This window comes from Hylaeus anthracinus, unplaced genomic scaffold (assembly GCF_026225885.1).
Source record: "Hylaeus anthracinus isolate JK02 unplaced genomic scaffold, UHH_iyHylAnth1.0_haploid 11997, whole genome shotgun sequence".
Classification (NCBI taxonomy): Eukaryota; Metazoa; Arthropoda; class Insecta; order Hymenoptera; family Colletidae; genus Hylaeus; species Hylaeus anthracinus.
The window spans coordinates 2,967,855-2,984,723 of record NW_026534344.1 but is presented as its reverse complement, the minus strand read 5'-3'; the positions used below and the strand labels follow the sequence as shown (position 1 = coordinate 2,984,723).

The following is a 16,869-nucleotide window of genomic DNA, read 5'->3' as shown; positions in this document are numbered from 1 at the left end:
TGAATTTCCGAGTGTATTTATTCCTGCCTCTACTTTACGAACGCTACTTTTCTCGTGATCAATAATTACATCAAACCTCCCTGTCTATTCCATCTTCCAATCCTATAGGGTGTACGCATATACTGTACACTATAGTGATCATTTTCAATGTTTAACACAAAGTAATTATTATAAGGATATAAACATTATTCTTCGTTTTTTCCTCATTCAAATTTTTTTTACTGGAAAGGATAGCCATCTAACGGCGAATAGACTAAATTAATCCTAAACCTGCAGGCACCGTCCTCAACGATGAAACGCACAAATTTGAAGCGAAATAGTTCCTACTTTTAGACATAGTTAATTTTTCTATAGATTGGATGCTCTAAAGATGCTACAAATGAATTCTCACAAGAAATCCCTGTGAACAAATCATTATATTCATGCTAAATTCCTTACGAACGCTTCAAATTTTTTTATCATTAACCATTAACGTTATTTAAATATTGTTTCCGTCTTCGCTGCCCCCACCTCCACCCCCAGATATTAAAATTTGTTCGTTTCCAGCAAGGTGTGTAAATTGATGACGCAACTTTCGTAACCCGAAATATCCCTCGAAAGTTAAAAATGCAAAACAAGAAAAGTGATGATTCGTTGTACACTTGAATTTGGAAAGTTTATATATTTGTGAATGACGAGATGTTTTATGTGCCGATTTATATAGTAGAATTTAATGTGAAAAGATTTTTCATAAGTAATCTACGACTTTATTAGGGATTTTACGATTATAATAGCGGCGCCACTAGTTGGGGTAGCGTTCCCGCGCAAACCAGCGCCGACCTAACTGTCGCCGCCAAAATATCTGTCGTTCATACGCATAACCGTCGTCGGCCAGGGTAGAGGTTCATTCGCTGTTTGATATTCCAAGGAGGAAGTTGCTTCGTTGCTTGTGTTCGAGAAAAGTTTCAAGAGAATACCATAAAAAATGTCAGGTCGCGGTAAAGGTGGTAAGTATAGTGTTTCGTTTACAACGACGTGACGCCACGAACTGCTGAAAAACGCGGAAATCGTTTACGTTCTTTTCCAGGAAAGACCAAGGGAAAGGCGAAGACTCGCAGTAGTAGGGCAGGGCTCCAGTTTCCCGTGGGAAGAATCCATCGTCTTCTAAGAAAAGGAAATTACGCGGAACGAGTCGGAGCTGGAGCACCGGTCTATTTAGCTGCCGTAATGGAATATTTGGCAGCTGAAGTACTCGAGTTAGCCGGGAACGCCGCGAGAGACAACAAGAAGACGAGGTTGGTCGAGCAAGCCGTTCCCTTTGACCCCCCTCTTCCTTATCCTTTCTCTTCCTGCCATTACATATATATTTAATTCTTTCAATTACTAGATAAATAAATTTTCGGAGAAATTGGTTTCGCTAAAAAAATGTCGGCAATGTACTCAGTCGCAGTGGTGCACAACCTCGTTTCCTAGTCGGTCAAGTAAAGTAACTTTTTTTTGTAACCCAGTTTTCAAGTAAATTGATTTTGTTTTTATCCGTATGTCCCAAGCTTGTAGGATAAAACAAAGAGTTAAGCAATGATGACCTTTAATGGCAACATGGATTTTCAAATATATTAAGTAAACCTACCAATGTTTTGTGTTTCAGGATAATTCCACGTCATTTGCAACTAGCCATTCGCAATGATGAAGAATTAAACAAATTGCTCTCAGGAGTAACTATCGCCCAAGGTGGTGTCCTTCCTAACATTCAAGCAGTTCTGTTGCCGAAAAAGACTGGTACTGGTGGATCTGGAAAAGGAGACAAAGCATCTCAAGAATATTAGAATAACCTTTCTAACTTAACAGTACTTTAGGGCTATATCCTTATTTCTTTCATCTATAAAAAAAAAAGAAAAAAAAAAAGAAACAAAGTAATATCTAGAATATATGAGATTACATTCACAATGTACCAACCACATATATTGTAGAATTATCTGAGTTATATGAGAGTGACTTATCAATTTGCTCTTGTTTTGTTCATTTAAATAATCAACCAACATTTTTAGTATAGTTTAAGAGAAGTGACTTGTGTACCTATGCATACATTCTATTATTTAAGTCAATTTTTCCATTAATGTATCCATTTTGTTTTCCTTTTGACTGATTTTATATTAGATTCTCAATATTCTATACATTGTAAGAACAAATGGTAATTACAACAGGTTAAATGTTTTTGTTGACTGTAAACGATATTTAGAGTGAAAATAAAGAACGATTAAATCTTCACTTTACATTGTCTTTCAACAATTTTGGCCTTTTTTCTATATGTATCCCTGTTTTTTTTTTTGCTACATTCGACTTATGTTTGATGTTAAGCAAAATATAAAACATAAACAACTACTGATAGAACTATAAGTACGAAAATAATCAGTTTTAGGTCTATTTTTATAATTAATAAAACTTGCAATTTCAATTGTAAAATAAAATTGTATTTTACGTTGAACGAATACAGGTTTATCATGAATAACTGTTCTCATGGAATAAATGTTTCGAATGCATTTCTACACGCTATTTTTATTCGTTATATATATCACAATAAAATTTTGGCCATCTCCGTCCACCGGTAGTTTTGCAACGTACAAATTGGTGTAGGTAGCGCGTCGGTTCAACGTGACGTTTAGTTTTTGATCGCTTGGTGTCGAATAGTATTTTTTTTGTGAAAAGTATTCGTTCATTTTCAATCACAAAACGGATAAAATGTCGTCGAGCGACATAAATATGCTTGTCGATATGGGTTTCAGTTTGCCTAAAGCGTAAGGGTCTTTAACGATTCGTCGACAAACATGTCTAACCTTCAATATTTCATCGTATATTTTGTTTCAGAGAAAAGGCGTTAGAGATGACTGGAAACAAAGGTGTTGTTCCAGCAATGGAATGGTACGAGAAAGATCGTTATTTCGTGTTTCATTGTTCGATGCCAAACTTCATTTTTATTTCAGGCTCTTGGCTCATACAGACGATGCAGAACCATCGCCTGAACAAACTACTGCCGAAAGTGCACCAACATCAATTGCTCAAACGCCAGCAGAAGATAGCAGTGCTAGTGCTAGCGGTCAGGTATCGACTACCGAACTTGCCAAATCTATGAAATGCGATATGTAAGTAATTTGTTTCCAATAAACCTATAGACACCTAGGGCGGAGAGGGGGGGGGGGGGGGAGAAGGGGAGGATTATAGAGTCTACCAGGCATGAAATCTTAAAAATATCCTACATCTTCCTTAAAGTATTTTCAAAAAAGTATTTATCAACAAGATTGCTAGCTAAAAAAATAGTAAAAAAAATTATGTTTGTGGGCTCAACAAGCTCCAACCCCCATTGTCTTATGTGTAACACCTTGTAGCCCAGTTGATCCTTTAACACCGTCCAGTTTATTATAACAATTGATGTATGCATCTAGATGTGGAAAACTATTTAAAAATAACTTGGAAGTTGAATTCCATGCAACAAAGTCTGGACATGATCAATTCTCAGAGAGTACGGAAGAAAAGAAGCCACTTTCAGAAGATGAAAAGAAAGAACAGTTACGGATATTATCAGAAAAATTAAGGCAAAAGAATAAGGAGAGGGAAGAACAGGAAAGGATAGATACATTTGCAAGAGAGAGAGATAGGATAAGGGTAGGAAAAGAAATGGCTCAAGCTAGAAAGAAGTAAGTTATTCATTTCTTGAAGAGAATAAGTATGGAACATATTTACTTATGCATATTGATCACAGATGGGAAGAGTTAGAAACAAAAAAAATGATGGATCAGAGGAGGCAAGAGAAAGAAGACGAAAAATTAGCAAGACAAAGGGTAAAAGCACAAATTGAAGCTGATAAAGCTGCTAGACGCGCAAGAGCTAATAATGAAGAAGTACCTAAGGAACCTGTAACTCCTTCCGTGGTTACGTCGCCTACGGCGCTGCATCGGAAAGATTACAGTGAAACGAAGTTACAGGTAATAAGTTGTATATTCATTTGTTCCAGCCAGGGGCGGATCTGCTATGAAACTACCAAAACTTCAATTTCCTGCCCCCCCAAGAATTCTGTATTTGTTTCGTTTTAATTCGAATAATATTTCGAAACATAAAAAAAAATTTAGTTGGTCTCGAAAAATAGTGTGTGCTGAACAAACTAATAGGAGGATAAATATATTTTCGTAATAATAACGTTTACCTTTCATGAAACATTTCAGAAAAGAAAAGGGCCATTCAAAGTAATTAGCTTCAAGCCTGATAAGTCTAGATCCGCCACTGGTCCCAGCACATATTTTTATTATTGGCATGTGAATGAAACAGCAATATTCAACATTTTAGATTAGACTTACCAATGGACAAACATTAACGCAAAGTTTCGGAAGTAAAGAACAATTATCTGCCGTGAGATTGTTTGTCGAAATGAATAGGTCAGACGATTCGGGACCATTCTGTTTAATGACGAACTTTCCAAAGAAAATTTTCACAGAAGATGATTATGACACACCATTAGATGTTTTAGGTATGCTATAGATTAGAGTATCGATCGATGATCGATATTTCATTCGAACGATCTGAGTCAATTATGATCCGAAGTAATGTGTATATAGTACTGATATCGTGTCTTCTACTAATCAGATAGACGAAAGAATAAAATCACCTAATTGAATAATTGCTCGGTTTCAGGCCTAGTACCATCCTCGGTTATAATTGTTAAGAAGAAATTGCAGCAATCCACATAAACATCAGTTATTACTTGCCATGCAACTTGTAAGCTACTATATCTGTGTACAATGTCCTACAAATTGATTATTAAGGAGGAAGCATTTTTATTTCCAAACATTTTCAATTTTATAATTTATAAAGAGTACAAGTTTTTGTGACAGTTGTTATTCAAGAATGATATAATTTATAAAAATGAATGGAAAAAGAAAAATATACATTTGAAAATAATGGAAAATTTACTCCAAATTTTTTACCTATTCAAGGATCAGAAGTATACGTCACGGTATGTGTTAATTTATAATGTTTATCAAAATATTCATTACTCTTTGTTTATGGACAATTTTCTCTGATTACACTCTTACTACGTGATAATTGTGTGGTACTTCGCCTGGATATATCACGTTTGTAGAACGATCACAGTTCGTGGGGTATCCGTAAACACCGTCGCAATCGATCAATTCGAAGTTTTTATTAAAACAAATTCGAATTTCAAATATATACGATTTCTTCGTTTTCTGAAATAATTTCTAGATTAGCTACATGGAGATTTCGATCAAAACACATAAGTTTGACAAATTCTCACCTTGTCTTTCTGACAAATTACTGTACCCCGTTTGCCTAATATTCGTTGAATCGCGTTGAAAATATCAGTCATTGCGTACGAGTTTCCAGGTAAAATTTGTGCTTTGGCCAACACGTTTTTCATGTCGTATTGCGATAACAGATCGAGACCTTTTTTAAAATACTTCACTTCTGTATTCACGTTTTCCAGCATTGTCGAACAAGTACCATGTTTTTCCCATTCGTGTTTCCAAAGAGAAGAAGATTCTCTTCCATATTCTACGTCTATCCATTTCTCTTGTAGCTGACTCCACAGTGGTTTCAGAGCAGTCTCATTAAACGGTAAAGAACGGTTACAGAACTGTGGACCCAGTTTATGGTACTCGGATGGCCAAAGACCATGGATCGTCCACTCGTCGTTATCTCTTGGTAAGGAGCAAGTATGCGACGCTGAACTCTCTTTCCACAAATAGCAAACAGTTTGTGGCCAATGTTGAGTAAAGATTAAAACATCGAAGTTCGATTGTGCTATTGCGTGCCTGCGATAATATTGATTTTTATTTAAACGAAAGAAAGAAGGTATAATTATAAATATACATCAATATTTTAGCTTTTCAACTTTTGAACAATGTTATCATATGGAAATAAAAAACGGACTATGTTCGAAGAGTAAATAACTTTTTACTCACCCATATAGAATACTGAGGAAAAGTAAAAATACACCTGTCCTGCGATACATCTTTGAGAAGCTTCGGTTTCTGTAAACAAAGAAAATTCGAATACGTTCGGTGACCGTTATACTCAGTTCAGACAAGTTCTAGCCTCTCACCGCCTTTTATACGTATCGCCCCACCATCTCTATTTCTCATTCTTCAGCAGTAGATGGTCGACCATGATGGCTACCTAAACCCTTCAGTCAAAAGATTCAGGTCATTTTATCGACACAGAAGTTACAAATTATCTTCAACATACAACGTTCTGCTTGTATAATATTTTTCTCGGTGAAGCATCAGTAGATAAAGATTAATCGCGACCGATCGTTTTTTTTCAAGAAGCATTTCTATTTGCTACACTGCATGGTTTTCTATTTATTTTGTTTCATAATTTATTTGTTTTAGATAAAATGTATTTATCTTACTATCTCATAGATAATTTATACAAATCTTTTAGAATAAGTGGTGTTCTTTTTACAAACTCGTTATCGATTTTAATTTAATTAAGTTAATTACATTTACTGATACTTGCCACGTATTGAAAGCTTCTGCGATTGGCATCCTTGTTAACAGATGAGATCAGGTGCGATTAAACTTTATGCACGAACTGAATTGATGTTCATTGGCTCGACTGTAGGTACATAGCATTATATAACATTTATCGCGAAAATTCTTATCTATTAAACCCAACGATACTAATCTATGTTTATTTAATTAATGTACGTAATAAATTGAACAAATATTGTATGAATAAACATACTCGTCTTCCTACATGCAACCCATTGTACTTTTGTGTGCAAGTGTTGTTCTTCTTTTAGCCGCCATACGTCACCACAGGTGCTGTTTGATAATTGAAATTGAAAGTATGAACATTGTAACTTCGATTCGATATCGTATGTTGAGTGCAATCGGTACGTATATAAATACGTACGTTGATGTCGAATTTTATACAGAAAAATGCTTCGACTTTTTTCAGCCGCTAAGTATCGTTACTCCAACATCATTCAATAATCACGATTGGAAACTTAAAAATACTGCTTCGTTATTGTATAAATTAATAGGTATTGTAAAAATAAAAAAATTTTTTTTTACAAGAATTGACAACAATTATTTTTCCGAAGACATTTTATACAATAATTGCTACCAATATTTTTAACTTAATCATTTATTATAGGAACAATATAATACTATTCATGTATAAAATCACGTTTGGATTGAACGCAACATCCTCAATACCTTAAAACGTTTTTATTTGCGTTGAATTATTTGGTTCTGTATCACATTTAGGAAGTATGAAAAGATCAGTTTTCGCTGGCCCTGGTATTTTGTACATGATCGTTGTAGAAATAACAAGAATAGTGTTTAAGTATTGAAATCAAAGTGATTCTTTATTAATCTTCCGATGAGATGAAGCGCTCGGAATGTTCTGTTCGGTTTAAGCCTCTGTCGCAATAAATAATATGTAAGAATCTTCAACAGAACGAGAATAACTATCAAGGCGACGACATCCACCCAGAAGACCACGTTTTCCATTTCTGAAATTGAAATTTATCGTGTGTCAACAAGAGTGTTACTTCTTCAACAGTAATCTTGTCCGAAAACTGTAATTATTTAGAAAAATACCTACGCATTGTTAGCAAAATTTGTCGTGGTGCTCTGAACTCGCAGAATATTTCCTCGGGAGGGCAGTATAAATTCTCTCTGTTGAAACCGTACAAGGCAGTCACGAGACCTTCCAGGCCGTATCGAATGTAGCTTAGATACATTATCAATTTACGATAAACGGGTAGTGTTTGTGTTTCCCCTAAACCTTGCACCGCTAGCAACATTAAGGGGACGCTGATTGCGGGACCAACAAATGTACCGTTCTGAAAAATGAATTTACACAGATCCTTTTTGTCCTGAATTCTTCGATAGTAAAATTCAAATAAAACTTACCACGATGTTCAAAGTGCTGGCAATGGCCAAAGCCATGCTCTCCGCTATAAACATGCATATAAAGCAAATACCAAAGAACATTGCACACCTGAAGAGCTCTAAAGGTTGTCCCGTGATTATGTACACCATCGATAGGTAGATCGTTGACACCAATACCTACAAATTAAACGAAACGTTAATGATTAAGTTGGATGACGTAAATCATTACGAAATTTGCTATCGTCCGACCTGTACGGGTATGTTCATTACGGTGAAGGCACAATAATAGGGACTCAGTTTGTACCACATGTTGAAATATTCTCGTTTAACCAGTTGCACTTCCGAGGGAACTGAAATGTTGCAATTAATTGAAGTACAAAAAAGAATACCGATTGAGTCAAGGGAATAAACAATATCGAAAAAAAAAAAAAAACAGAAGATGACCGAAGATAATGCTCCGTGACTCGCGACGTAACGATTATTGCGCTGGAATCATTTAATTCTGCAAAAAGCAACTCTCCGCGCGTATTATATAACTCAAATGAAATACAAAACGCTTAATAATCCGTTAAATGTTTATCGACTAATTAAAATAATTTTCTTGTACCAGTTCGTACTTCCTCGCATTAATTACTGTTTTCTTACAGTGTAGCAAGACCGGAAGCATGGGCACGTAGAGGAACAATATCAAGCAGGCGAAGCAAAAGCCAAAGTTGAACAAAGTCTTCGATCCGTCGTTACCAACGTTTAAGAACAATGCTCCTATGATGAAACCGAGGAATACGTGTAGACCTATTTTCAGATACATATAATTCTGTGAAACAACAAGTAATTCCGTTAAGTCAGCTCGCGAAAGACTTGCGCGTTCAAAGTTAGGCGTTGTTGTTTCCGTACTTTATTTCTCCACAGTTGTAACGTCATTCTCCTTGAGAGAATGACAAATTGATCGCACCAGGAGAGCCTCGGCATCTCTTTTGGCAGCTGAAATTCGCGCTGCGTTGGTCGACAAATTGGAACAATTGGCAGCTCCGTGTCCACCAAGTTTATCATTCGGCTGGTCCATTCCGTACCGTAATCGCCCGCGGACACTTCTATCACTGAAACGATTATTCAAATGAACTACCACGTTCATAGAAATTGGTCGGCTAACTGACGTATCATTCTATAGAATTTCAGCTCGATTTAATTTACCAAAATCAGCAGGATTGTAATGTTTTGGGCACTCGATGCCAACTTGTCGAAGAAACGGGACCAGATTGTCCACCGTGCCCCTGTAAATGCATTGACCACCAGCTACCACGTACGTGTGATCGAACTTTGAGAAAATACTCGCGCTCGGTGTATGAAGGGAGCATATCACGGTTCTTCCTAGTCGCGCCAAGCGTACGAGTAGGTCGATACATTGCGCGGCTGATATTTCGTCCAAGCCTCTGGAACAGTTTCCGTGATCAGTAACAGAAATCACTCAAGGTTGCATCGTAAATGCACAGATCCGCTTAAGGGATTTTTATCGCGTTTCCGCTACCAAATAAAGCACTCACGAGGTCGGTTCGTCGAGAAATATAACAGCAGGATTGTTCACGAGTTCCAGAGCGATCGAGAGCCTTTTTTTCTCGCCGCCTGATAGACGTTCGGTGATCGTGTCCTTCGCACGTTTTAGTCGCAAAATTTCTAGGACATCTTCTATCTGAAATGTAGAAGATAGCAATTAGTTGAATTATCTTGAAAAAGGTTCTTGGACGGTCGATGGGAGTATGCCGAAACACGTTTCCCTCCCTTGTTTACGGTCGCGAGCGTCCCATGGCACGCGTCGAGAATACGAAGAAAGACACGCGATGCAATTTGAGTATTCGTGTTCTTCCAAGAACACGGTTCATGCGTTGCACCCAACAGCGTTCCTAAACGAACGATCTTATCCTAACTTTTCTCGAAAGTTTCGCGCAAACACGGTAAGGGGTAGTGGCACACCTAGAGGGAGGAGAGTAGCTCGAGTTTCTATAAAAAATATATTTAATCTAAGTACACCCATTACATAGGCGAGTACACCTATACCTTAGCTTTATTTGCTATCTATAAAAATCGAAATCTGTTATTCGAATGAGATGAAAGTGTCCTCACAGCAGTGAGCTTCTCTTCCCGCGAAGTTTTGCCAAGTTTTAGGTCCACGGCGAATTGCAACGCCTCGAACACCGTGAGCATCGGTTGAAGAAGATCTTCCTGCATGATGTAGCACGATAATTTTCTCAAACGTTTCGCCTCTCGTGTCTGCCCGTTGATACTTATGTGCCCAGTGACGCCTGTCGATCTGAAAACAATCTGTTTGTGAATTTCGTATCGTGGGTGAGTCTATCGATCGTCTCGATGTTGGGATTCGTGTTAACTCTGACTTAGGTGGAGTTTCCGCCTACTTGGACGTGGGACGCGAGGTCATTGATCTTTGACTCCACTGACTCGTGCTTTGGGGGAAAAAGTGGTGCGGCACGATGAATGATTCCACGAATCAAACACTGACTCGAGAAGATCGAGAAGCATCGATCGGTGGATTTATGATAATTTGATTGGAACGCTTACTTGTATCCTGCTAGGATATTCAATAAGGAGGATTTTCCAGCACCGGACGGGCCCAGAATCGCTGTCAGTTCGCCAGATTTAAATTGTCCAGAAACTCCGCTTAAGATTACCTTCTTGCCTGTGACACACGAAAACAAACAAATTTATTACGCCGCGAAACGAAATAATATACGTCGGTCCACCTGGAAAAACACAAAGTGCGCGTCGTCGTTCCGTAAAACGACGAACGAAAATTTTGCGCGTTAGATGAAATTTTAGTAAGCAACTTCTGTTCATTGTAGACTTAAAAATATTCCAAAGGAAATACGCCGTACTGACTGCGTCACAGGTAACTAAATATTATACGGGTTACCGAATAATATCGAGACCTTTTCACATGATAATCGTATCGTTTACATAACTAAATATTTAACATGGTTCCTTGGCGTATTATAGTCAAATGTGACACTGGAGAACGTTTTTGTTAATCTCTGAATGTCGACACCGTTATCGATCGCATCGAACCACGTTAGCTATATTTCATTGCTACGAGAAGAATGGCATTGACCCTTGTATGCAAATGATGCGGCGAATTAATCCAGTCACTTTCGACTGAGATTCGCGGGACAAGACTTTTATCAATCAAATCTTCTGCGTACAATTTTATCTCGTCGTTATAAATATCGTACAAAAGGCCCCATAAAAATTTAAAAGGCAAATCATTGGATTCTATCCACATTTTTTCCTCTATCTGCTTTTGTTCACAGTACTATTTTTCGTAACAATGTAGCATGTTTTATTTGAGAGAATATACATAGTAATTGTTGTCTAAACTGTACCCAACTCTGAGACGCAATCGTACAATTCCGATTGTATTTTTTATCGAAAAAAGAACGTCTTCGACATTCCTTCCTAGAAGATCTATCGAAGAATCGTTTGATAAATGATCGATGGACATTTGCGTGGCGTGTACCGTGCGAATCCAGCTCGTAACTAATCAACGTCGTTTTTAACTCCGTCTACCTGTTGATTCATTGCGGGATACATGTGCACCTGCGACGTATGGACGGGAAAAATAAACACCGTGTGCATCGGATAATTTACCATGATGATTACTTAGTTCGATTGTTTACATCACAAACTTCTAGCAACATCAATTTTCCTCGAATGTATCCTTGGAAACAAAGGAACAATAGCTACTGAAGTATGTATCCTTGAGTGCATCTACTTGCCACTGTTTGTGGTAATGGTTTTTTAATTGGCATTGGTACACCTACACCGACAGGATGCTGTAAAAGTTGAAACATAACTACCGACACGCGTAGCAGTTCCATTCTAGTCTACTTTCATTCCTCCCCCACTTGAAGAATTGCTGTTTCTGACGGTGTATAAAGCACGTTTCCTGTGCGCCGGAAAACACCCACATTGACGAGAAACGGTGTAAACACGCGACGCTAATCACGCGATGAAGCGATAATAGTGAAAATTATTGGGTCCTGGATAATAAAAGATTAAATAAGATGAATATAATATTTCTTTTTTTAATTTTCCATTAAAGCGACCCATTTTTATGATTTCGTACTGTTTTAACAAGCCACGTATCTAGGAAAAGCCTTAAATACGACTATTTCAGTTGAATAAACGATAAATAAGAGTAAAACAGTTCGTAATTGTGTTTCACGTGTCGTTAACGAATGAAAATAAAACGTTACGTTACGCATTATATATTCATCCAGTAACTTTAATTGTTTCTCTTTTATTATTTAGCTCTAACCGTTTATGGGATTATCGCTTCGTTGCGAGATTAGTCGCGTGTACACAGTTTTTTTTTCCGTCATTATAACTATCGCCGTGATGTATAGCGTGAAACAAGATAGAAACATTCGCTCGAGCGTCTTCCAAGTTCTAGTCATCTGCGAGGAGAAAGGTTGAAGGCACCGCAGGGGCATAGAAAGCGAAACACCGAGAAATTGTAACGGGCTCTGAGTGATTACGGTCGTGGCACTATTAGAACTGCAGAGCTTTTACGAGATTTCGCGGAAACCAATCGTGAATCGTGAGATTCGCCATTTTTTCCCAGAGACGAGGACGTGGTATCCTGTAGCACAGCCCATTACGGAAGTAGCCTTATCGAGTTATCACAAACATTGTGCAAAATATCTCACGACATAATTTTATTATCTATGTTCAAATTTCATCGCCTCTACGTGTGATGATAATCTAGGCATGTATTGATATACAGCATTGTTTTCTTAGTATGTTTTTGTTCACGATGATTAAACTCTAATTACAGTGTTTCGTTAATTGTTCCGATTCAACGAGTAGTTATTAGTCAACGCGTAACGTGACGTCAAAACTTTCTGCGTGTATATTCTCATTTACTTCATTATTATTGAAAGATTTTAAGGATCGTCTGAAAAGTGGCTGAAAACACACGAGGTCCGAGAAGCAGATAAGATCGTTTTCACAATTTCTTTTAATCGTTCACGTTTTCGTGGTTGAAACTCTCCCTTTTATCCTCCAATTTGTTTCCAAGGTATTACGCTGTTTTATATTCGAATGATAACTGGCGCAAATAACTCGACAGATTTTATATTACTAGCGAGTTGTCTTATTTTCGATGCACCAACACGATTTTCTTCCGAACCAGACCTCAACCTCAACCAAACACGTACTTTGGTTGAGCAACAGAGCGAGAGCTGACTCGAAAGCAAAAACAATCGTTTTCGTGATTTTAGATTAAAGTGTCGTATCCGATTACCGTCTATAATTCTTCGACTCCGTTTAAATAAAAATATAGTTTCAAACACCTCAGTGGCACTGTTATTTAATAATATATATATATACCCTTACAACACCCTTATATTTCTAATGATTATGCTAAAAGTAATCTTACTTTATAATGTGTAGATAGTATCCTGACACACTTCGTTAACATATCGGGAAGTTTTCAATTTACATGCGATTAGTTGATCTTATTTTTCCTTCGAATGTTGCAGTAATCTTGCCTTGAACGAATTAGATAAACGTATTAATCATAGTCTATCATCGTTGAAGTCACTCACCCCTTTGTTCTTTTCAAAGAACAAATAAATGAATGTACACGACAAATATTATCGAGTCGCGTTATTCTTTGTTGTATTCAAGTAAAATGTCATATTCGCGTTGTATTCCATTTGGTTTGCAAATTACTGCGATACGTACTTTTATACGGATAAGATCTAGATACACACATCAGAAACAAGCGTACACAGAATCATCGATAAATCAACCTTAATTATTACGTATACTAAAATGCAAATTACTGTTGGCACAAGGAATGCGTCAAGAAAAGCTAGATTCTCATTCTGCGGTCGAATATTGCGATTGCATTTGAAGGGCAGAGAATAATTTACACTCCGCGATTAAGTTACTAAACTACATTAAACTGACATTATAGACGGAAAGTAACGAGACTGCTTCGTTAATCGGACTATGCATACAATACGTGCTTGCGTCAAACGAGATACGGATTAACACATTTGACGCGTGAATTTATGATGTGAAAATGCATTACTAGAAATTCGATCAGTCACTTCTTATCGCTTCTCGGTGAATTAAACTGTGGATGTTATTGGTTGAATATTAAAATACAAACATCATTATCCAAGTAACTAGCATTAGTCTTCGATAAATTATCATACCTTTTCTACCGTAAGGTATCGTATAGGTCAAATCATTGAATTCGATGTCGATCGGTGCCATTCTTTTGAAGTGCGACAGTGACACCGTAGCCTTCGTGGACATGAGTTTTGAGTTCTCGTAGATTCCATCGTTGGTATCCACTGCGTTGAACTCCGAATTCAACGACATGGTTGATCTCTCGTTTCAAAGAATTTATTTATAACCGTCTCGCTGGACCCATTAAGTTGCTTTTCTCTGGCTTCCTCCAATTTATTCCACTGAAATCCCCACAAAAAATGATCAGCGACGGAGTTATATATTTAAATATAATTCTGTTAAATCTTTCGTTTTCGTACAAAAAATATCTCTTATCTCAACAGCTTCGCCCAGATTCGCGTCTGTTCGAAGCTTGTTTCGCAGCGCGCTGATGACGAATTAATTAAACTAAGATGCACAGTTGTTTGTGCAATTTAATTTCGTTCGACTGACAGTCCGTAACTCGGGAATTTAACGAGTAAATTATCAGGATCGCCGATTAAGTTAATCGAATGATCTACCAAGTATGTCACAAACCTCGAATCATGATTTACCGATTAAAGTGCCAGAAATAAACGTTTTTCCGTCTGACAAGAGTCAACACCGACCGATCGTTCGCGATGCAAAAGAACGATCGAAAGCTCAGCACGCGACAGCTCGCGATGGAAGACTGGCGTTGAAGTTACTTTGTCCTGCCTTCCTAGTTTCAACGATATCGTATACACGCGCGCACACGGTTCCGTTTGCCGCTTACGCATATTTTACAACAGCTCACGATAAAAATGACACACCGAGATGATACCAGGAACCGTGATAGTGTCATTGCAACAATTATTTTTATGTACGATACTTTTTATATACACGAACCTGACGTGATTTTAATGCCACGAGTCGGACGACTTAATTTTTTATGTGTTTGTTGCACATCTGCAAATGGAATCTCGGATAAGACACAGTCATCGGCGTTATATATATCTTCGAAGGGCTTTGAATTTCATTCTACCGATCAAAGCGAAAGAAAATCCGACGTACCCATGAAAGTAAAATTAAAATTCTCATTTCTTTCATCGATATTCTACTCGGTACACTGTATTATCCGAATTCATTTAATCTATTAACGATAAATGGTTGAACACCACTGATCTAAAGTGAATCGCATGCAAAGTTTATACATGCACGGATAAATAAATCGAATAAGTATGCATCACCGTAACCAACCGAGTTGGTGAAACGAGGCATTGCTATCGAGACAGTTTCATCGATTAGTCGCGTTATACCAACTTCCGCGCAAAACGACGATAAAATCTCGCGATATACCAATGCACACGTCCGACTTATCCTCTCGGCTCCGGCGAGTCATTGATGCAGTGGTTCTTAATCTTTTTTAGGACCTCGACACAAGTTCTTAATTATGATAAATTGTAGTGATAATTTTAAAGATTGCAAAAAATCAACAATTCTCGGGAATCAAATACGTGGATCTTACAGATTCAAAAATGTCATGAAATAGGAAAACAAGATTGTTCTCTCGTTATCGGGATAACTGTCCAATCGAATAAATGTCATGGATTGTCAAACGGTAGGTTTATTCGCTATCTACTATTCGAATAAAGTTTTGCCCACCTCTGGTCGCGACGTGATAGTTAAGGATCACTGCATTATTATGGCGATATTCCCGCACTGTTCATACCACCGAAAGACTAATTGTCTCTATTGTACGTCAATGGGCACTGAAATCAACGCCAATCGAAGAAACGATGCATCTCGCGTGGAGATACCGTTCACGTCTTAAGATAGAAACTCGTACAGCTGTAGAAATTTGTTCTATTCTTAGGTCAAACACGTGGTGTCATTTATCTATAAATGCACAAACGTACAGACACATACACACACACACGCGTCACATTCCCGTCGTCGCAAACCTCGTTAATGACCGTTGCAATTACGACGCGTTAAGGTCTTCTGTCATTAAATTTGGTACACAGCAAAGAGCAGAAATTCCAATCGGTCGAAGCAAGACTCGCGCTCGACGAGCTACAGTAGCGGACTGACTACTCCGATTTTACTTCGCCCTAACATACCCAGCCATATCTACGCGTGTGTATGTCCGCTTTATAAAATGTACACGCATGCTCCGAGCTACGAAATGCGCAGGGATGTTTTTCCAGGACTCCCTTTTGAACGATTCGTCCGCCGAATGAATCAGACATTCAACGCAATCCATTGTCCCGAGCAGTGACTCGCTATCTTATAGCCAAAGAAAAGATCTCCCTAGGGCTCTCATGAAAGCCACCTACTAAATATTTCAAGAACCTATTCTTGATATGCGTGCATGATGAATGAATAACCCAAAACTATCTCCTTAAAATCTCCAACCAACAAAAGTCTTTTTATTCGATTCAACAATTATTCGGACGAGCCTTTATATATTCGACGTGACACCGTGTCATTTAACAATTCAATAGCAATTTTTAAACAATGACATTCAAATGTTTAAGAAATGTTCGAATATTAAATTCTACGAACACTCACCGATCCGTTTTGAACACTATACTCTCGCGAACCGGTTGTTAACGTCGCGTGCGAACTTCTTTTATTTAATTTCCATTCATAGTCTTCTAGCTTTACTTTCCACTAACTTTCCAGTACAGGTGACCGTGAAACTGAGAATTAGTACAAACGTCTTCGCGCAGTAGAAAATGAATACAAGAATTATATTGAATTTACA

At 37.6% G+C, this 16,869-nt stretch overlaps 4 protein-coding genes across 6 annotated transcripts; 2 read left to right on the top strand and 2 right to left on the bottom strand.

Moving 5' to 3' along the window:
- The first annotated feature begins 826 nt into the window (after positions 1 to 826).
- LOC128889439 (histone H2A-like) lies at positions 827 to 2,252 on the top strand. The gene is made up of 3 exons (XM_054147081.1): positions 827 to 986; positions 1,067 to 1,274; positions 1,628 to 2,252. Exons 1-3 carry the CDS (start codon positions 965 to 967, stop codon positions 1,803 to 1,805), a joined length of 408 nt encoding a protein of 135 aa, XP_054003056.1. The 5' UTR covers positions 827 to 964; the 3' UTR covers positions 1,806 to 2,252.
- A 298-nt stretch (positions 2,253 to 2,550) lies between these two features.
- On the top strand, positions 2,551 to 4,912 carry LOC128889420 (UBX domain-containing protein 1). Its single transcript, XM_054147047.1, has 7 exons — positions 2,551 to 2,774; positions 2,845 to 2,898; positions 2,961 to 3,119; positions 3,420 to 3,671; positions 3,737 to 3,959; positions 4,318 to 4,498; positions 4,663 to 4,912. The coding sequence occupies exons 1-7, from the start codon at positions 2,719 to 2,721 to the stop codon at positions 4,716 to 4,718; spliced, it is 981 nt and encodes a 326-aa protein (XP_054003022.1). The 5' UTR covers positions 2,551 to 2,718; the 3' UTR covers positions 4,719 to 4,912.
- On the bottom strand, positions 4,782 to 6,085 carry LOC128889428 (ribonuclease Oy). The gene is made up of 3 exons (XM_054147064.1): positions 5,952 to 6,085; positions 5,285 to 5,801; positions 4,782 to 5,216 (listed from the first exon to the last, which is right to left on the bottom strand). Exons 1-3 carry the CDS (start codon positions 5,999 to 6,001, stop codon positions 5,052 to 5,054), a joined length of 732 nt encoding a protein of 243 aa, XP_054003039.1. The 5' UTR covers positions 6,002 to 6,085; the 3' UTR covers positions 4,782 to 5,051.
- A 1,123-nt stretch (positions 6,086 to 7,208) lies between these two features.
- LOC128889401 (ATP-binding cassette sub-family G member 1-like) lies at positions 7,209 to 16,039 on the bottom strand. 3 transcript variants are annotated; one of them, XM_054147007.1, is made up of 12 exons: positions 15,765 to 16,039; positions 14,126 to 14,383; positions 10,464 to 10,581; positions 10,011 to 10,197; positions 9,434 to 9,579; positions 9,084 to 9,322; positions 8,787 to 8,989; positions 8,538 to 8,706; positions 8,142 to 8,242; positions 7,914 to 8,069; positions 7,603 to 7,843; positions 7,209 to 7,510 (listed from the first exon to the last, which is right to left on the bottom strand). In XM_054147007.1, exons 2-12 carry the CDS (start codon positions 14,292 to 14,294, stop codon positions 7,338 to 7,340), a joined length of 1,902 nt encoding a protein of 633 aa, XP_054002982.1. In that variant the 5' UTR covers positions 14,295 to 14,383; positions 15,765 to 16,039; the 3' UTR covers positions 7,209 to 7,337. The 3 variants fall into 3 exon arrangements, with proteins under 3 accessions (XP_054002982.1, XP_054002984.1, XP_054002983.1); XM_054147009.1 differs by lacking the exon at positions 15,765 to 16,039 and adding an exon at positions 14,679 to 14,838; XM_054147008.1 differs by lacking the exon at positions 15,765 to 16,039 and adding an exon at positions 14,462 to 14,618.
- Positions 16,040 to 16,869: the final 830 nt, after the last annotated feature.